Raw genomic sequence first — 22442 nt, 5'->3', positions numbered from 1 at the left:
GACTGAGGTCCTGAGGCAGCGAGTTTCCTATGCGAGACACGTTGGTCATGGTCCTCCACTGTAGGAGGCCTAACGATGTTTTGAACTTGTTGGTTAGCGCCTCGCGGTGTTGCACAAGCATTATCGTGATAGCCTCCAGTGTTAAGCTTCCCTCTTTTTTTTCACTCAGCTTGACACTTTTCAAGGTCATGGCAAATAAGACAAGGGTAGGTCAGGAGAAACAATTGAGAAATATGGGCATAAAAAGGCTGAATGCTAAAAATATGTAATTGCTGCTATTACTGCTATTATTGTTATTAATATATTATATTCACAGCTGATATATTATTATAGCTGGTTGTTGCTCTCTCTCTGTGTCTCTGTCAGCGATGGACCCAAGCGCAGAGAGACACGGGAGCAGAAGGATTTGTTGATGAGGATTTAATAAGAAAAATATAAAAAAAATGTCCAAAGCAAAACATTAACAATCATATCAGTGCAGAACAGAGCACAGCAGACCAGGTAATACAACAGACGAACCGACACTGACACGGGGACACACAGGGTTTAAAAACACTGGGGCGGTGCAGGTGATTAGACACAGCAGGATTCAATCAGGAGCAGGGCACACAATCACACAGGCGGGAAAACATGCAAAGGCAGGAAGTGAAGTGAACACAAGATACATGAGGCAGGGAAATTCAAAATAAAACAACTAAACAAATCCCAAAACCTTGACACTCTCTCTTTCTTTCCCCCTCCCTCTCTCTCTCTTTCTCTCAGTCTCTACCTCTGTATCAGACTTTTTCTCTCTCTCTCTTTCTTTCCCCCTCCTTCTCTATCTCTCAGTCTCTCCCTCTATCTGTCTTTCTCTCTCTCTCTCTCTCTCTCTCTCTCTCTCTCTCTCTCTCTCTCTTTCAACCCAAACTGTTGAGGCAGATGGCTTCCCACCCAGATCCCAGTTCAAGGTTTCTACCCATGAAAGGGAGCCCCTGTTGCCCCAGTGCTTGCTCATGAGGGAATGTTGGGTCTCTGCAAGCCGTATGGTCTAGACCTGCTCTATATAAATAGTGTTTTCGAGATAACTTCTGTTATGATTTGACGCTATTCAAATAAATTTAATTGAAAATTTAATTGAATTGAAAAAATGATTGAAGGACCCACTCAGTGAATCTATTCCATCTGCCTATCGACCGGAAAACCTCTCTTGCAACTCACTTCTAAAGCTTTTAATCTCATCTAGTTTTAAATGTGCCTTAAACAGAGCAGGTACGAGCAACCAAATTGACTGTAAAGGGTTAACCTGGGAAAAATGAAAGTCAGTTATGGCTAGTGTCACAGTAGGTACTTTATTCACATACTATCAATGCTTAAGCTTTGCCAACAAAGTATTAAAGTCAGTTTTCTGCACAATTTAAAGCAATACCAACCAGTTTATGGCTGTAAATGATTCGAAATAAGAATAAATGCTCTCATATAATTGTTATAACTTGGTTTAGATTAATTTAAGTGAACTTTTGTGGTATTGTTGCCACAAAATGACAGCAACTTTGTGTCCTTCAATCCATAAATCCAGTTCGACAATATGAATTAACTGTGTGAGAGTGCATCGGAAAACACACGCAGACAAGCATGCAGGCAGGCACACACACACACACACACACACACACACACACACACACACACACTTGCACACACATTCCATCCACACTCGGGTGCTCCCGAAAATTGACATACTCTCAAACTGAAACTGCTGACTATTGAGCCGTTCCACTGGGGCTGCTGGGGGTTAAGTGCCTAATCAAAGTGCAGTTTGGTAGTGGATGGTTCATTAGGCAGTTCATTTACTGTATTTACAGACCCAAATTACAATGTGCATATATATCAAATCAACTATCATAACTGAATTCACACATTTCTCAGAACTGTTTAGTTTTCCTATCAGATAGATGTGAGTTAATCTTGACATTGAGAGTGGAAGTCATACCATGGATGTATAAAGAGAACTGGATACAGCGTCGGAGGCAGCGCCCCGCTCATTCCTAAGTTCCTAAGTGGCGCATGAAGAAAAAACTGAAAGACTTAAAAAATACAGAGTATAGAATTCAGATGAAAATACCCGGATCTTCCGCATTATGGGGCTATAGAGCATCCGCACTAGTGTTTTATAAACCTCTCCTCCTAACCCTCAATCCAGCCTCGTTCTCGTGATCATTCACATAAACAGGCTATTCGGCTATTAGTGGATTTTACAACTTTGAGGAGCTAATGATTTAAGTAAGGTCTATTCAAGTAATCTCAATGGGAAGTTCATTCACCTCAATATAAATTACCCGCTGTGTAACAGATGTCTCTTTCCCAACGTAAGTCTGTGGGAAAGAAAGTATTTTGGGGCCCCAAGGCATCACATGACCTTGAAGTTGTAATTCCACTGTTTGGCCACAATGTAAAATGTGCTTCAAAGCCTGGCGCTCCTCCTCGGGCCTTGAGTCATACAGTATTTCTGGAAGACTGAAAGCTTGCTCAGGAGTCTTGGCAGCTAAAAACCGGCTTTGCAACATTGTACTGCAAACTAGTTCTGCAACTCGGCTCCTCCCACAGATCAACCGTGTAGTCTAGTGTGTCTCCAACTGCCTTTCACAAAGCCGGCTGCCGGAGATTTTAGTATCCATGTTCTACGATTTTCTCCTTCCCCGCATGAGTCCCAAGCTCCTGCCGTGCTACTGATTCATGTTGACCTGAAGGAAAAATCCTGTTCATGTGTAGGATTATATAGCGAGTGTGTCAGAGAGGATTTCTGTGCTCATGGATTGCCTTGACGGATCCCCTGGGCAGTTCAGGAACTTCAAGAAGGACGACTTTGAGGCTGACTGGATTAAGGTGGCAGAATGCAGGTTTGGTCAGCTGTACCAGGTCAAGCTCAAGCCCAAGCAGGACAAATGTGCCTTGAAGAGCTTTGACAAAACCTTGTGTGCAAACAACTTTTACAGGTGGGATTTAAATTACGAAAACTAGCACAAATTGCTTATCATCTTGCTGTCAGGTACAAGCAACTGGCGGAATTTACAGCAATTTCTCAGCAAATCGGCACACTTTGAATTAATATGGAAATGAAGATGTTGTGGTTTCATTAGTCTTTGCAACTTTAGACGGGAAATAATGTCTCCTACTGTGGTTAAAGTTCAAAATAACTATTTAAGCAACAAAAGCCCAAAGCAACTTTCACTGACCAATATTATTTTCCATCACAGGAGAATAATAGACGAGGCGTCCAACATAGCCAAAGTGAAATTCAAGTACATTGTGTCTATCTACGGACTGTGCAGTGAGGCGAATGCTGTGGTGATGGAGTACATGAGTAATGGATCGCTGAACGATCTCCTAGCCAGTCACACTTTGATGTGGCCGAAGAAGTTCCAGATGATTCATGAGGCCTCTATGGGAATGAATTTCCTTCACAGCATGAAACCTCCACTACTTCATCTTAACCTCAAGACATCCAACATCCTACTAGATGATCGTCTCCATGTCAAGGTCAGTAAAACTCAGTGACAACTAAATTATTGTCATCAGTGTATATGATTATAGTAATCCTGTACTACTTTGGAATTCTTGTTTTTCCACTAAGATTTCAGATTTTGGTGTAATCCACTGGGAAGACAGCATGGGCAAGAAGATGTTCATGGAGCATCTGACAGTAAGAGGAAACACAAGTTACACTCCTCCAGAGACCTTCACTCAGTGCCCCGATCCTCCAGGAACTACCTTTGATGTTTACAGGTGACATGCCAAGGGCATTTTTGAAATAGCACCATCAGAGTCCTCCCCTCCCGAATCATTGCACAGTTCACATACCTTGCTCTTTACTCTATACTCCATCGCAAGTCCCTGGCACATATTCTATATATTATACTCATGTCTGACTTACTATTTCTTACCCTTTTATATTCATTGGTTTTATTATATCTTATGGTTTCTTCATGGAGCCTTTTTATTTAAAAAGGGACTGCCACAACGTTTAAATGAATGCTGGATATGCAAAAAAGTCAGAAAGTTAGGACTGAAGTGCCTCTTTGTGCTTCGATCTACAGCTTTGGAATAGTGATGTGGGAGATTCTGACACAGCAGAAACCATATGCAGGTGGGAATGAATGAAATGCATCACACCTTATCTAAGTGTTACTTCAGCTCGGAGTTGTGTAACACTCCTTACAAAAAAAAAAGTTAAAGTGTAACTTCATGCTGTCGCACCCAAGTGCCCCCGATACTTGGGACAGATGCACACATTTGGCAACATATTCATCCTGCATACCAACATCATGGAAAGAAGCTTGTCTAAAAGCTCATGATAACCATATTTACCAAAAATAAACACAAAAAGTAACAAAAGAAGCACACAGCAAAAACATGCTAAAGGTGCATGTCTTTACTTTGCTACCAGAACTCACTGAACCAGCAGTTCAAGAAGAGAAAAACTTCACTTCATGCAGCTATAACCATGAATTGGTCAGAGTTGTCCACATAGACCAATGGGATATGATTTTCTTCAAGTGGGAACATGTATTAGGCAAGCCCAAAACGGCGGTATTTAGATAGAATTAATATCTATAGTGACATGTAAGTGAAATTAAATGAGTTTTAATGATACCTGAGATAATTTCAATTGGCACAGATGGTACCCAAATGTAACCAAATGGTCAATTTGAAAATACCAACCAGACACCTGAACATAACTTTACTAAACCCTCGCCAACTGTGCTCTGCTTGACTTTATTAGCATCAGTCTGTGCACACATATGTTCAGATGATGTGAAATGATCTGCTAGAGGTTTTCGGCTGCAACTGCATCATTCCAAAGGAATATTTACAAGGGTTATGCTGTGTTCCATCTTGATTTACTTTGACCCAGTAATATATATATATACAGATGCCCACGCCTCTGCATTAAATATCATGGAGTTACCTTTATTCTGATACCAAGATTGTTCAAACAGACCTTGTAGTTGGAGAGATATTCTCTATGTATTTTGGGCATGCCTTTTTTGAGCAGGGGCTAGAGGCCTTGAGTTAACATGACATTGAATCAATGTCCAATACTGTCATATGATTGTTTATCTCCATTGAACCGTGTGACTTATATCTGTTTCATTGGCCCAGGGTGCAGTATGACGACAGTACTCTTACAGGTGTCACGTGGTAAGAGACCCTGTGTGGAGATGATACCCGAACAGAAGCCCCAGGAGTGTGATCAGATGATCGACATCATGAGGCAGTGCTGGGACCAGGACCACAGGAAGAGGCCACAGTTCTCAGGTGCAGAAGTCAAAAAGTTATTTGCTGCAGCTCATTGTGTCATTCGCTTATTCTCAAAGCTACTGAGTTGGTGCTTTAACAAAAAAATCTGGTGACTCAAAACCTTGCAAACATAGACACAATACACAGATTTGTTTGATTTGGCAAATTAATAACAGTTCATTCCTTCACTGCTGTTTTGTTTGCAGACACCGTGAGGAAAACGGAGGCTCTAAGCAAAGTCCTGAAGATCCCAGGACCAATCCAAAACAAAAACGCCGACGAGGGACATAAATCAGATTATCCGTGGATGGTTTCCCCGATACAAAAAGTTAGCTCTGCTTGATACTTTATTTGAATGGAACTGTAGTATCTACTGTATGCTCAACTTTTGTCAAAGTGAACAGCTGAGGTTAATGGTATAATAAGACAGAATGGGAAAAGGTAATGTAGCTTACACAGGATGTAATTAGGCTTTGAAGCTATAATAACTAATTCTTTGGGGCAGCAGAAACAAGCTGTGAACACAACATTGACATATAATAACCTTTAAAGCTGATATGGCAAACTTGTCAGCAAATAGTTGCTTTTTTTACATATCCACGGAGCAACAGTAGCATTCGTTTGGAGTTGTGTTTCTGGCCAAATGTGAGTCCAATATTCACTCTCCTTTAGCTCCGTTTTAGTTCTCGACTAACTCCTCGGGGAAATATCTGGCTCTTTAGACGCTAAATGCTTTACTACATTCACCAATTAGCTGCTAACTGTGTCTGTCAGCCGTTTCATGCTGAACAGATAGTGTACAGAGAGTTTAGAGCTATTTTACTGAAAACAACTGCATGCCTGCTGCTAAAAAACGACACTATGAGAGTGAGCCAAAACTGTAAAGTTGCAGGCTGAACAGCAAATCAGTAAATTGAAACTCACTATAAATCTCTGCAAAGCCAAGGGAAGCTATGGATGGCAATTCCCTGTGGTTTCATCACTACAAGCAATTCCATTCACTTAGACATATTCTTTTCAAATTGGTAAATGCTATAATTAGCATGCTGACATGCTAAAATTACACCGCTAATGATGTTTACCAGGTCTAACATTTATCATGTTGATCATCTCAGTTTACCGGATTAGAATGCGAACATTTTCTAATTAGCAATAAACACAAGTACAACTGAGATGATGGGAATGTCATTGGAAGTCAGTAGATCACCAACGTTTTTAGGATTTATCCTAAATTGCATTAATTGGACATAACTGGAAAGCTGAGACTCTTGTAAATCCAATGAGCCCAATTGTATTCATGGATGACGATGTAAGTCCCCATAGTAGTCATTTCATATTGTGAGACCATTTTTTTTAAACTTTACATAATTTATTAAAATACACCTGTTGTGACCTCTAGGGTAATCATAGCTTCATGACACTTTACAACCACAAACAAACACCTTTGGCATTCAGAGTCTATAGGTTTATTTATAATAACAGGGTTTCTGTTCAGTAATCAGAACAGAAGCGCCCGCCATCCAATCACCAAAAAACACATTTCTTGCAGAAAATCTTAAACGACATTGTGTCTTAATGTGGTATTTTGGATGGATTGTTGATATTTTTTTCCAATTCTCAAGTGGTAAATTCTTTTTTTAATTTAGCACCAAATCTGTGGAACAGATGGTATCAACACAAAAACTGCTGCAACAATTTATGAGACAAAATAGAGCATGCTGGCCATCAAATACATCCATTGTAATGTTCTAATCCCTTTTACACGTTCACGTTTCATTTATTTTAATTAATTAATTCTACTACCTTCTATCTGAAAAAACAGAAATACAGGTCTATGTGGGTCTCTTTGAGTTAACTGTTGAATCCCCATGCTCACCTATTGATTGATATATGTGCTAATTAACCACTTGTGATGGCTGATGTCACAGCAAATAACTTTTGTACCATTTCCGTTCTTTCTTTTCCATTTTAGATTGTTTTCCCTGAGATACCTGACCTTCCCTCAGGTAAACACATATAGAGTAGGATGGAAAATCATGTTGCAGTACGAAGCCTGGAGGGTTGACATTTAAGAGGTTCTATGTACAGTGCTGTCACATTTTTATATTATATTATATTACCTTTAGTACTGAAAAGCAGAGTCAACTATTAGTGGAAAGGTGAATAAAAGAAACATCCACCCAGCCTCTTTGATCCTATTCCTCTGAAATGTTGACTATACTATTGTATAGATAATTCACAATAATAATTATTGATCATTTCACTGCCACTCTCCATTAACATATAAATCTATAGCTACATACGTTCAAATACTAATGCACAAGGTATTGACTAAGAACCACAGCTTCCAGAGAGCTTCCTCCTCTGCCATCATGTACACATGCACTTTACTGTACACAATACAATGAGGAAACTTTAATACTGCAAGATTCATAAACATAACAGTTCCCTGGGCACACTAATATCACCATTTCTGCAGCTATGTTTCTCACATAATGCCCTTTGCTGTCATTTCACAGATGACCATCGTGCCAGTGACAGCATTCTCTCTCTGCTGCACAAAAAGGAATTTGGTAGTTTCAGAGATTCAGTAAAAAGAGAGCATGTGCACAAACAGTTTGCAGGTAAAAAGAGCCTCCTCCACTACACGGTAGCCAGCGGGGATGCAGAGAGTGTCGAGCATGTCCTGAGTCTCGGTGCTGAAGTCAACTGTACGACTGCCAGAGGCTACACTCCTCTTTTTATTGCTGTTATGCACAGGTGTGTATGCAAATATATTAAAAACTGTTTTTTAAGTGACACAAGGAAAAGTCATTTGTGCTACCAGCTCGGTATTTTGAAAGTGTCTGCAGTTCTAAGGTTAACCAAAGACCTAGTCTCCCTCTATATTCGAAGTTAAAGGAATAGGTCAACATTTTGGGAAATACTCTTGTGTGCTTTCTTGCCAAGAGTTAGATGAGAAGAATATTACCACTCTCATGTCTGTAAGGTAGACCCAGAAGACGATTAGCTTGGCTTAGTATAAAGATTGGAGTCGCTACTGGCAACCTAACGGTGATGATGAGAGTCAGTACTGTTATACCCTATAAATTAAACTTCTTTTCTACAGACTTCATGACATCATCTTTTTGTTGCTGGAACATGGTGCAGCTGCCAGCCAGGGAGATGAGGACCTGTGGACAGTGCTCCATTTTGCTGCTCAGAGCGGTGATGACAGGATTGTTCGTCTCCTGCTGAGCAAAGGAGCTGTTGCGGAAGCTCGGGAAAAAACCGGTTGGACGCCCCTCCACCTTGCCTGCCAGAATGGCCATAAAGCAGTGGTGTCCCTGCTGCTTTTACGGCTGTCGGAGGAAGCAGTCGGAGAACGGGAGGCACAAGGGAGGACGCCGCTCCATCTAGCTTCCGCCTACGGGCATCCGGACATTGCCAAGCTCCTCCTCTCTCATGGAGCAGATCCCAACGCGACCGACTGCTCTCTCTCCACTGCTCTTCACGTATCAGCTGAGAAAGGCCATAACAGAGTAGTCAGAGAGTTGACGACGAGTGAGGTGAACATTGACTGTGCAGACAGCAGTGGATACACTCCACTTCACCTGGCTGCTCTGAAGGCTCATACAGGCATATGCAGGCATCTGTTGACAAAAGGAGCCAGCCCAGACTGCAGGACCCTCCAAGGCTGGACTCCCATGCACCTGGCTGCCCTAAGGGGACATGACGTCACAGTGGTCCAGCTGGTGAGTCAGGGTGGTTGTGTGAATGCTGGAGGTGAGAATGGATGGACCCCGCTCCACCTCGCCTGCCACCAGGGTGAGCCGGAAGTGGTGGCAAAGCTCCTCGCAGCCAAAGCCGATCCAAACATGTCAGAGGACAGTGAAGGATGGACACCACTACATGTAGCTTGTACCAGTGCCAGTTTCCCAAGTGTCCTCCACTTGATATCACATCATGCAGATGTTAATGCACTAAACTCAGGAAAGGCGACACCTTTACACCTGGCTGCCCAGCATGGCTGTATGCCTATTGTAAAGGCTCTGCTGCTGAATGGAGCAGAGAGGACTCTGGTGGACTCTTCTGGATCCACAGCTCTGAATGTGGCCCAGAGGTGTGAGAAATGGGAAATAGTGCAACTACTTAAGAAGTAGTAGTGAAAACAATATCAATGTAAGGATCACAATGAAAACAACAATGCCACAGCTGGAATATTATCCTCCAGCTATAACCCATAAGAACCCAAACCAATGTTTCCTTAATTAAAATAAAATTATAGGGGATATAAAACAGACTAAATGAACCACATGGAACACATTTCTTAAAATATTTTCTACCCCTTAGATCCAAAGATCTGAAATGTTACATATGTGTCACAATGGACGTATAAATGTATTCAATTAAAACCAATCAACTTGGCCTATGTTTTGCTTGGTAACAAAGATTTCCTTTTTATTTGCATTTCCACAACACATATCAAAATGATAACTTTTCTGTTTAAATTGAACCAATAAATCTTTTTCAGATTTGTTTTACAAGACAAAAATGTCTTCTCCTTGGATGATCTTCAGTGCATTGAACACTGTAATGTTCATTTTAGATCACACTGCAGTAGTATTTTAAAAACAAATAAGCGGCACGGGATGAGAGCAGCCAATGAATTAGGTTTAATGTTCATGCTTGTTGAACAGATACATTGGTAAAGTATTGGCGAATGTTTTATTGCAGTAACATGTGACGATCGTAGTTGCCATCAACTTGAGTAATCTTCATCTTCACTTCTCTGTTTTTCGACCTCCGCCATTCTGTTGGCATCATGTTATTTTATTCCAAAGCTTCAGTTTTTTTTCCATGACATGGCTTGTTTGGGTTGTCTCCCACTATCAGCCATTTTTGAGTGTTTGTATGACAACACAGAACATCCTTCCTCCCCTTCTAATCCTTGAGGAATTAGACAAATTGGAATAGGCATACTGTGTGTATTGGAGGTTTTATGTTCACTAAAATGAACACCTGTGGCTGTTCAGCTGACCAGTGCACTGGGTAAAACATACCCACCGACAGGAAACGCAAAATATTGTACAAATACAGACTTACATTACCCTCTCACCTCAACTACAACCTACTAAAACTACTAAGCTCTGTAGATGACAACTTCACAATAAAAGACAACAATTTACATTTCCGGCATAATAGCAATGCTTATTCTCTCTAGTTTCAGTCTTTGGCCCTGTTCATTTTCAAACAGCGGTCAGGAGGCAGCACTCACTTGATCGATCTGGGATGCTGTCGGTCTCACGGACAATTAAAAATTTTTTAATAAAAATGCTGCCACTGGACACTAAATTTACTGGGGTGTTCGTTATTATATCTGGGCGGCCCTCCCAAGTCAAGTCTGTGTGGGAAACACTTATGTCACATGGCTTCTATCAGGAGCCTGACAAAGTAAAATATCTGCTGATCCTAATCTTATTGTAATTTATCCACTAGTTTGAGAAGCAGCTATCCTTATGAGAAAAGGCTCCCTGGAGAGGAATGTGTATTTCAGATTGGGTAGGATGATTTACAGTTGAAAGTCTACTTTCTACTGCAGCAATTCCCATTTGAAATTCACGAGGCCCTCAGTGTCTCAAACATGGGAAGCAAACCACATTTGTGTGACTGTTATCAACAGTAAACCATCTGGTGACAATTTAACAGATGGGAATGACATACACCTGTGGAATCCACAGAGCTGTGTCATTGTCTAACCTGTCAAACTGTGTTTTTTGTCCTTCTATCGAAACAAGCCTTTGTGTTAAACTACACCATTGTTCTACTGACAGTTCCTGAAAAATTAAACTCACTTTTCCAACAACATCTAATCAGGCCTGACCTAAATCAATGGTGCTGCCCCAACCTTTTTACACATACGGTGACACATCGGATACCTTCTATCAGCCAGTAATTGGGTTTGCAGGGACCTAAACTAATTTTATTGTCTAATAGGGAGACAAGCAGGAAGAAGATAATGTCATGTAAGTTGCTGGTACAACAAACACCACGGAAAGAAAGGCTGCAATGTTGCTTCACTTTCTTCAATGAATCTGCCTCTGTAACATATACATCATTCAACTAGATTAAAACAATTGCTTAATTAAATGATGTATTGTCCGCCTTGTGCTCTTGTTTATGTTTTGCGCCATGTAATAATAACAACTTGTAGATTTGTTTTAAATTAAACAGAAACTCATCTTTCTAATTGCTTTAACTGGATGTCTTAAAAAAGATAGAGTATAGTTCACATTGGTGTTTTTCCACCCACGCAATTTAAAAATGGGTTGCATGGATTTAAAAACTCGAAAGTCGAAAGTCACTGTAAAAGTTATCTCGAGCAATTGGCATATATAATAATATTTTCAACAACTTGCAGTTAGATAATTTGGACATGAGCCTTTCCTCTGTGAGCTGTTTGATGTTCTTGTCTGATGTACCTAAACCCCTGTACACTCTTCACCCTGTTTAAGAGTAAAGATGATATGTTTGCATAAAGATTTTAAAATGTGTTTTTGTTGCACTGATGAAAAGGTTCTGTCTGTTATTCACATCTCTCATCTTAATGATAGGATGTAATCTGGCTACTTATTGGTATATTTAGCTTCTCAGCGGTGAGCCATTACAAGCTTTCTCCAGAGCTCCTCTTAACTGGCAGGGTTAATCTCACCATTGAGCTGCATCCTGTGGTGTTAAGCAGCTGCAATCATGACTGATGCAGCTCTGTCTTTTGATCCAGGTGTGCCGGCTCAGCGGGGCCAAGCAAACATCCAGGCAGGCATCTGTGGTCCTTGCCCCGTTAATTGATTGAGTGATCTGTTATCTCTCCTGAGGGATGAGTTTTTTCTTTTCCGGAGTGATGATATGGAAAACATTTTTCTCCCCTGTCATCTCTTAGCGACCTCTCACTCGTCAATAGTACAGTGGAGAAACACCCCACGTCGGTGTCTCTAAGTCCCCAAGGTTACTGCTTGCTGCAAGGTCTCTTTTTCCACCTAAGCGATACTCCATTAATGTTATTGAGTGGAAGTGTTTACTTCCTCATCACATTAACACTTTCAATAGCCTTTAAAGAAAGAGCACACATTGGCTTTAGAAAGATTATTCTTAGTTATCATTTTAAAATCATAATCTCTTCCGATACTGCAGAATGTATTTTCAAAGCTATTGACCTATTGAAATTGAATGGCCTTGTTTTCTGCAGTGTATTCTTATTATCCCCTCACCTTCACAATCTTCCTTGGTTTTGTCATGTTCCTGTAAAATGATTAATGGTGGCTCTCACTCCTATCTCCCTAGCACAGAGTAGAAACCCCAAACACTTTACACCATTTGAATACCTTACAGGCCTATAGTACAGCATAGTTTAGCAGCATCTCACAAGTACTAAGACAGTTGGTAAGATAAATCAAAAACAGCATCTTGGTCAGTGGCCCTACTCTTCAATCTAGGATGCTGTATGTGGCCGTAGTTATGGGGGGAGGAAAGGAGGAAGTCAGGTGATGTAAAGACATGAAATAATCCTAACAAAGTAGTTTTGTTGCCTAAACCAACGTTGTTTCCTGCGAACCCGGAAGTTTATTTTGAAAAAACAGTGAATGCATTTAACAGGCGGAAACTGACACGTGCAAAACTGACGCTAGAGGGGTACGTAGAGCATCATAGTTTAAAGCATAAGGCAGATACGATCTTTACATCCTGCCTGAGATAGGAGTGAGATTGCCATTAACAGCCATAATGTTGAGCAGTCTTTTAAATGTTTTTAATTCGAAATTTGTTGCAAAAATAGCGATTATTAAAATATTTTGTAATAGTATATCATTGTGTTGTTTTTTTAAAACTTTTTTACAAAGAAAAAGACTTGATGTCTGCTTTCAGTGCAGAACCGCCCCTGTGCATTTTCACATAATGCATGAGTTGTTTGTGTTCTGTCTCGAAGGCTCTAATCAAATTTGGATGGGAAGGTTATAAACAGAGGTTGGACAGAAAAAAGGAAAAGAGCACAATTTACCATAAAAGATGTATTCTCGCTATAGCATTTGTTTGTTTGTTGGTCTTTGCCTTCGGGCATTCCAACTGAAACAATAGTCTCTGCAACACGGAGGCACTTGTATGTGTTAGACTTGTGGGCTGTAGTCTCAAGTTGTCTATGAGGCATTACCAAAGAAAGTTAACTAAATTTACCGCACAGCTGTCAAGATTTGTTTTTATTGTATATTGACTATCATACAACACAGCTTAATTTACTAAGGTTCAATGACTGCAAATTGAGAGTCATAAATAATCATAGCAGTGAGATATCTAAAAAAATATTTTTTACAAAGAAATTAATGTTGTGGGGGTCATTTTCTTGAGGGGTGTGTGTGGGGAGTTGCGGGGGTGAAGTGGGATATATAATGTTTTAATATAGTGTTTTCTGTCTCTGAATTTATTTGTGCACCAATTTTACCCAAAATCTTTTAAAGTGTTATGGTGCAGATTAATGACAAAATGATATATTGCTGCTGTAGCGCAAGTGCAGTGGAGATGAGATCACAATATCATAACATCCAAACACTTCTCTCCTTGGACAAGCTGAACCGACAGTGAATCAAACACCTCGCAGATATGCATCTTTCATTTCCTCCTACCTCCCCCTCTTGTCCTTCAGCCTTCAGTGAAGATTACGTACCTTTGCAGATGAACTAGAATTGTTTTCATCACATACAAATATACTGCAGTCTAAATTATCCAACTGCAGAATGCATGCACTTAGTAGGTTTACCCCATCACTCAGCCAATAACTGTTCAGTTACTGTATACTGTGACAACAGACAAAGAGGATCTGGTTCAGGCTGCTTTCTAAAAATAGGCCTGTAGTTAAACCTGCAGTCTGCAGTTTGTGTTTGCATTGCTCTCACACACATAAATACATAAATAAAAACATAGTACAGCCTGTTAATAATAATAATTGCCTTCAGACTGTAATTTTACTGTACATATTTGTTTACATTTGGGTTAGAAGCTAATGCTACCTCCTAACAATAAAATACAGTAGATTAGGATAGCGCAAAACTATTGTACTAATGTTGGCAACAAGCAAAATATTTAATTCATGAAATAAGTATTTACTTACCATTGACGTTTTAGGGAAAGGACCGGACAATGCTGCTGCATCTGTTTTCTAATGTTAAATTCTGCTGGCTTAGAACATTACAGTTCTTCAGGTTACAAAGTTGGCAATCCTCTGTCAGGTGGAAAGTTGTGAAAATGCAGGAAGGCCTGCTTCTGCCAGTTGTTGAAGCAGCTGAGGAATAGCACAGTGACATTGCAGCTCCATTGCACCATGCCTTCATTGTTTTAGTTGAAACCACTCACTCTTAATGACTATCAAGCTGTGCCTCTGATGCTTCAGGCGCAAGGATGTTGATGTGGTATCTTGGGTCAATATAGTTGACAGAGAGTAAAGCCTCTCAAACCTATGAAGACCATTAAGGGCCCACAGTACTACACTGGTAACATAAACAACAGTCAAAGGGACGTTTTAACCTCAAAGTTGATAATAGTTACTATGTTAAAATTCTGCCTATTTCACAAAAAAATTGTGACCTTTTCTAATATTGTTTTGCAGCCTAATCAGGGTAGAAAAGCTTTAAACTTTTTCTTCTCTTTACATGTCCTACTTATTGATCCGTGAATCCATAAAAAAGAATTGCCTTTACTTCAATTTACCTTTCGGTGAGATAAGGAGGATCATTGAGCTACTCCTTGTCTCACACTCAAGTGGAACGGAGTATAGCTGATTACTGTAACACTGATTATTGTATAGATGAGCTTGGAGCCAGGGCCTTTTTAAGAAAAACTGAGGTCATGAGTCCTGCCAACGCACCACAGCCAACCTCAGAAAAAGTAACAGCCATTTTCCAACACACGTCTCTGCACTTTATGCATTGTTTTTTATCCAGCCATTATTTTATTTAAAATAAGAGAAGAACATTTATTTATTATTAGAGTATGTATTATTTATAATTAATATAGTTCAATTTGAAATTTGTAATAATAAATATTGTTTAGATATTATTCAATTGAACTTTCTTTATTTTCTTTATCAGTTGTTGACTACATACAGACGTTAATACAACTGTTGGCTACTTCAATATACAGTATATGGGAATAAATCATAGTGATAATTAGACATTATTGTCATGTTCTGGACCTTTGCACGAGGAAAGGACATCGCTGAATTTTAATTGAAGACCCCTGGGCTAAATTATACTACAAAATGTAATCACGCCTTTACAACCTTGTTGTGTATACTTGCACTCCACATTAGAGAGAGAGAGAAGGAAGGACTCATCTGCCCAAGGATGTGATTATGACTATCTGCACTGAGAGAGCTCTCCAATCTCTCACTTTCAGCCGCAACGCAATTAACAACACTTCCTACTGTTTCTATACCAAATCCAGGCTTCTGATTTTGTAGATTGTGTTAATATTTAGATTAATACTCAACATAGGGGGATACATTATTACAAATGACTTGGACCTGCATCTTCACAGACCTCCACTAAAGCAGACAAAAGCCAGGTGGACTCAGTTAGAGAGAGGAGGGAAGTGGAAGGGGGCTTAGTTGAAAAGTTCAGCTCCCTGAACTTCATTTCAGTCATTTGCTTTCAACATCATACTGGCATGCATATCAAGCCAAGTTTGCCGAATCAGAGAAGAAATAAGATGTGAAGCATATCCAATCAATCCAAACATTGCAACATGTTCCTTGTCTTACAATTCCTCCCCTTCAGGCACACTTTCAGATTAAACAACTTCCATGTTTTGAAGCTTCATTGTGTTCTTGTTACTTTAATTCACCATGCAATTGATTCGATGCTGCTGCCACTGCGTAAGAGGGACCGCTTCCTCTCTAACGGTATCACTGCTTCACCTCTTTTAAAGATGTAAAAGGCTCAGTGTGAATCCAGATGAACAGATTAATCACAATTACCATTGATTTTTGGAATAAGGCGGAAAGTATGTCTTACATCAAGCAGGGAATTCTCAATGCAGACATAAATCCATCTATTCTTTTTAGTCAAGGTGCTAAATATCCAAACAAACTGATACATCAAGATAATATAGATTTAGATTTAATCGTGCATTTTCCTCACCCTTTATTTTCTCTCATAATCATTCACATCCCATCGCAGCCATTATTGCTAGAAAACAACAACATTCACTGAAGCACATTTTTATTATAGTTATTACTAACAATTGGGGAGGAAAAGGAGATGTGCCTATTGCTCTCTATCTCTCTGCCTGCCTTTTTTCTGTCTTCCTGTCATCCCTTTCAAACTCTGTTATATCCATCTACACTTTAGTGGAGAGAGTAAATCAATATGTGTGAGAATCATGAGGTTAATTCCACATTCAAGGCAATAAATGCCATAGTCAAGAGTTGTGACAATGGGGAGAATAATAATACGTAATTTAGCAGGCATTCAAATCCCAATCCATCCAAATGTAATAGTTGCTGATACCCTGGAGGGGTTGCTCAAGCTGTTGAATAACTACTTCGACAAACACATTTTTCAAAAAGGTCAGAATAAGAGCTGTTCAGAGTGGTGTGCGTGTCTCATTGGAGCCTGAATAAGACTGCAGGGGTGGCTGTGCTTCAAAGGGGACTTCTTCAAATGCCATATCAGCTCCTTAACAATTACTGTTTACAGGCCAAACGAATGCTTCACTAATAGCAACATAATGATTCATAACGCAACAATGGTAATACTGAGGTAATTCATGTAAATTGATGCTCCAAATATAATATCAGTCAATTGTACTTTATAGTGGGGAGCACACAATAAGTTCTCCCTCCAACACTCATGAACACTCCTGACCTCTTTGTAGTGGAGCTCATAGATGTTGCGGTAATAGTAGTCTTTGAGTTAGATGCAATGTCAAAAGCTCATTTGCAGTGTTGCAAAAAAAAGAAAGTCAAACATTATAACAAAACCCTCAGACTATCTTAGCTTACCAGTCAGGATGTTTCTGTCTTATAATGTGTACGTGCTCTAACGGCGGGATACACGTCGTCTGTCAACAGAGAAGGATCTGTCAACAATCGTAATTCTCCTCAGAAATCATTAAAGTCTGACAGTTTCCCTTTTTTGCTCTATGTGCTTCAGCGAGGGGCTTCACAGCTTTTATGATTTATTGTACACTTGGTAGATTACCTCTACTTTAAGATGAAAACAGGAAAACCCACAGTACTTTTCCTTTCATGACAATCACAAAACAAACGTAAAACTAAATCTTGATAGGTTATTTTGCTTTCCATGATTTTGTTAAATGTTGATAAATGTTGATTCATGGTCAGCATGTAACACAAACAAGATGTGTCTTTGAGTTAGTCCAGGCCCAAAATTATTTCTCGGTATTTCAGAAAAGTCAGGCTTAGAAATACTTCAGAAGCCCGACTCCTAGCCAAACTTATTATTTAATATTCAGAAATATATTTGCAATTTAACAGATTCCCTTATGAGAATTGTATTGGAGACCTCAAAGAATCTAAATATTAATTCATATCGTATTTCAACCCTAACCCCTGCGGCCAAAAGCTAAAGCAAGTGAAGAACTGCCGAAAAGCATGAGCTTCAACTAATGCAGTACTACGGAGTGAGCAATGAGTTGTGTGATCAAAACTCATTGCTAGCCCACACTTCTCGGAAAGCAGACGATGAAGTAACGTCTTTTACATGTCTTCTTTTTGTCTTTTGAGAAAGTAGAACAGTTGAGTTTGCAACTCTTTGACTTTTGAGGATAACTGCTCCAAAGGTATGACCATATTTTGCCACTTTATCTCACTAAGCACATATTGTATCCTGCAGGTCCTAGGCAGAGAATACATGCTGCTGGTTGATAGTCCACAGTAATCAGACTTAAGGACTGAAATCCTTGGTGTAAGAAGATTTTAACAATTCAGGAAAGCTATTGTGATTCAGTTAATTGAGAGTCACCCCCCCTCCCCATTGCTTGAATAGCAGTGTGTCCCAACTCTATTTGAACCCTCCTTCTCCAATCTCTAGGACTATTTTAAAAGATGCCTGTCACTGAGCTCCATGAAGAAGTGACGAGGGAAAACACCCACTGGAGACTGAAGGGGAAGGAAAAGGGGCAGAGATATAAAAGTCGCTCCTCAGAGACCCTGTGTTTCCTGCTGCAGCATCTCTTTTCATGCACAACTGACTGCCAAAGTTACCTTTTTTTGTCATCGACACCTTTGACATTTATACAACAGAATCAATGATATAGTGTGTGACATTATAAATCAGTGATGAATAGCGCTGCTTGGACGTGTGTCATGTCAGATGTGGTATTAAAAGAGAGGCCAGAGATTGACAGCTTCAGTAAAGCAAAAGGAGTGACACTGGGGGCAGGCTTGCCAGCATTCTAGAGATTTCCTCTAATGTAATCAGAAATATATTCAGAAACATGGAACGGCCGTGCAGCAACAATGATAAAAACCATAGCAGTTTTTAGACTGACAAAAATAGGAATGAGTACAAAAAGATTACATTACAACTTAAGCTCTTTGTGAGGAATAATCATTTAACATGTTTCTGCATGTGTGGCCATGTGTCTTTGTCTTCTTGCCTGTGTTTGTCAGTGTGAATAACAGTGTGTGATTCTTGCATTCACTGTGTAATATCTTACTTATTGTATTTATACTAATCTATTTATGAATTCAAACGGGATTCTGGTGTAAATTTCAGGTGAATTTCTTACTGATACTAGATTTAGATATATGTGTTCAGTGTTAATAATTTACATACCCAGGAAAGACACCACAAATTAAAATTTCAAAGATTTAAACTGCAAGAACCTAAAGCATCCGAAAATGTGAGTGCTCTAAGACTATACTGTAGTTTTATGCATGCACGATTGATTTAGGCTAACTGACGAGCCAAGATATTCTTAAATAATCGTGTACAAATTGTTAACCAGTACAGCTGCTAATTAAAATGATTCAGTAGCTATTATGAAGGCGGGAACAGTGTCAACTCACAATATGTGCCAGACATGATTGGTGCTGGTCGAGCACATTTGTGTGGGAAATTCTCGCTTGGGATTTTATTATGGGAATAGCATAAAGAAACATGATACATGTGTCACACAGAAGATCCATATCAGAGTGAATCCATAGGGATCACATATGGATCTGCGCCAGAGAAGTAGACACATAAACCATGCTGTAAGATTGATTGTGACTGAATAGTACGATAGGACATGCTTTTTACACATTAATATTTCAGACAGTGTACCAGTGGGAGCACTTATTATGAAATTTAATCACATGTTATTAGCTGTGTTAATAGAAATGATTGTTTTTCTTTGTCATCAAAAAACCTGTGTCCAGGCTCTTCGGTAACAATTTCGCTCTGATAGTGATTCCCTGGGGAAAACAGAATCCAAATGTCCTCGGATATAGTGCAAGTCCATTAAGCTATGTCACCAAGCACACCAGGTAGCTGCTGCCTGAAGGGACTCAGAGTAACTGAAAAAACACCCTCTACAATTTCGCTGTTGTTCGGCAAAGAAAAAAAAGAAAAAAGAAAAAAGAAATGAATAGAGATAAGACCCCTTTGAGCTGCAATCAGGAATTTACAACAGTTTTTTATTCCCTGTATTTTGTTACTGGCTGGTATGGTACACTATGGTAAAGAAAATGCATCTGCTACTGAGTCCTTAGGGTTAGGGTTACAAATTAACTGTATCTCAACTACCTACTTACAACATCATCTAAAGATCACTAATTCATCTATATCTTGTTTCTTACAAGGGCACATAACCGCTCATAAACTGTACAGCAGAGGTCTTCAACAGGGGGTCCGTGAAATTTTTGGTTGATTAGACAATATACATTTTTTATTTATTTTTTCCCCAAACATGAATCTGTCCATTATTTTAATAGTTCAGTATTGTATGCAAGATAACAGGTATGTTTATGCATGGCAGTGGCACTAATAGGCCATCACACATTTTTCGTTTCCACATTTATGTTTAAAATGAAAACATCTATTTGAATAGCTTGTATGCATGATTATCATGCAAATGACAGACAATGTTGATATTGGCATTGGTATCAGCTGACAAGGTATGTTTATAAATGGCAGTGGCACGGCCGCCCTGCTCACTGTACCTTGCACATGTTTAAAATAAAAACATGAATATATGAACCTGTGTATTATTTGAATAGCTTAGTATTGAATGCACAATAAAGAGGTATGTTTATACATGGCACTAGGCCCAGTTTAATATAAAACACAATTTCATACAATATATATAGTCGGGGGTCCCTGCTCCATCTCTCTATCAGTTTGGGGGTCCTTGGCCTGAAAAACGTTGAAGACCCCTGCTGTACAGTGTTGTTTTTACACTTTGATTTTTGTACAGATTTGTACTTTCTTGAATATTTTAATTTTAGGCTACTTTTTACTTCACTACATTCATTTGATAATTACTTTGTAGATTGAGACAAACAAATGTACAAGCTCCCCGGTAGATAAAGTGTATAATATAGTTAAATTCGCTCCCCCTTTACGAGCTTCAACAAAACAGTGCTGTACACATTAATTATAATCCATAATGCACATTATTCTGAAATGGGCCATTCTGATTAAGGAGTGCTTTTTACTTTGAGGCTACTACTTTTGCACCAAACGAGTCTTGTGACCAGCGCCACATGTGACTAACGACGTGTACTTTTAGTTTCTCACAGGACATGAACAGCGGTCTCCTGTACGAAAGCCCTGTGTTTGTTTGGCCTATCCACCACCCCTGCCCCTTAACCTCTGTGGACTATCCTGCTCTGTACAATGCCAGTTGCACTGAGTGGCTAATAATGACGCAGGTGGGTTTACATTGGAGTTAGTTGGAAGCCTGGTACATCAGTATCAGACGCCGAGGGGTACTGACCAAGCATTTGTAATTGACAAGTTGGAAGTATGACTGGTTTCAGATTGGAGAAAAACTGTTAGTTCTTCTGACATCCATTCATCGACAATTTAGTTTCTTTCAATTCACAACACAACATCACAAGAAGTCTGCCTTTCTTGAGAATCCTCTCTGCAGCAGTAGAACTCACGAGTGATATATTGCCTTAAAAAGTGAGAACTTTTGTTATGTTACTTTTTAGACTCAGTGAATGTTAGTGAATGTTAACAGCATTACATGAACTTCAATATCGTGTTGTTGTTGTTTGCTCTTGCCCTGCTCTTATAAGGATTTTCTTTTCTCCAGAAAATGATGCAATGGTAGACTGTCTTTGGTCATCACAAAGACGGATGTTACGCTTAAGCGATTTAGTATTAGTGATGTAAACTACTCATGAACGACTGCAATTCACAGCCACAACGTTGGCATCGCTCCCTGTCCAAGACATGGTGATATCCATCCACTGACAGTGTACTCTGACTCCTAAAGTGTACTCTGTGTCTACATATCGGATTGTAAAGAATTATTTTTAAAAGTTTATTTCCATTTGTTGACCTTTATCCACAAATATTTCCAAATAACTGTTGAATACCTCCCAAAAATAATTTAACTTTTATTACGTTTTGAAAAACCGGGCACAGAGGTTAACTGTTACTGACTCAGGTGCGTGCCATTGAAGAAATAGTCCCAGTCTACAGACCAGTGCTATGCAAACTATCGTTGTGTACATCGGGAATTTATCACAAAAGTGAACAACACAAAACAGTATTAAGGAATCAAGTCAAATAATTACAAACATATGTACAGAATCACAAAGAAAATCACTAAAAGCACTGATACAGGAACAAGTCATACATGGTCAATTCAAGCATTGGTGATTTAGCTACCAAGGTGGAACTTCCAAGACACACACCCAAGTCAGTGGCTCGAACCGTTTGGGTTTTAAATGTTGTTAAATGTCTTTTTCTAAATGTTATAAAGTTAAAGTGTTTATTATTTTTATTTAAGGAAGCATTTTACATTGTTTGTGAATCTTTGGAAAGCGCAAATCACCATTACATTTTTGGACCCAGCCCCTGGATAGGAGAGATGTTTTACACACAGATTTTCACATATATTCCATCATTTAAAATGAACCATAAACTATTAATAATAAATATTTATATTTCAACATAATTTGTCAT

General features: G+C 39.3%; 1 protein-coding gene across 1 annotated transcript; it reads left to right on the top strand.

Moving 5' to 3' along the window:
* The first annotated feature begins 2784 nt into the window (after nt 1–2784).
* On the top strand, nt 2785–9416 carry ankk1 (ankyrin repeat and kinase domain containing 1). Its single transcript, XM_076101058.1, has 9 exons — nt 2785–2969; nt 3231–3513; nt 3608–3759; nt 4071–4120; nt 5137–5292; nt 5481–5602; nt 7247–7280; nt 7794–8034; nt 8384–9416. The coding sequence occupies exons 1-9, from the start codon at nt 2785–2787 to the stop codon at nt 9414–9416; spliced, it is 2256 nt and encodes a 751-aa protein (XP_075957173.1).
* The last annotated feature ends 13026 nt before the right edge of the window (nt 9417–22442 follow it).

This window comes from Anarhichas minor, unplaced genomic scaffold (genome assembly GCF_050575085.1).
Source record: "Anarhichas minor isolate MPS153535 unplaced genomic scaffold, ASM5057508v1 ptg000026l, whole genome shotgun sequence".
Lineage (NCBI taxonomy): Eukaryota > Metazoa > Chordata > Actinopteri > Perciformes > Anarhichadidae > Anarhichas > Anarhichas minor.
This window is presented reverse-complemented; position numbering and strand designations above follow the sequence as displayed.

Bases quoted from the DNA above. Each gene is read 5' to 3' on its own strand.
- ankk1 (XM_076101058.1), top strand. From the start codon at position 2,785: ATGGATTGCCTTGACGGATCCCCTGGGCAGTTCAGGAACTTCAAGAAG. The intron at 5,293-5,480 runs GTGCAGAAGTCA...TTTTGTTTGCAG, and splicing joins GAAGAGGCCACAGTTCTCAG to ACACCGTGAGGAAAACGGAG. The intron at 5,603-7,246 runs GTTAGCTCTGCT...TTTCCATTTTAG, and splicing joins TGGTTTCCCCGATACAAAAA to ATTGTTTTCCCTGAGATACC.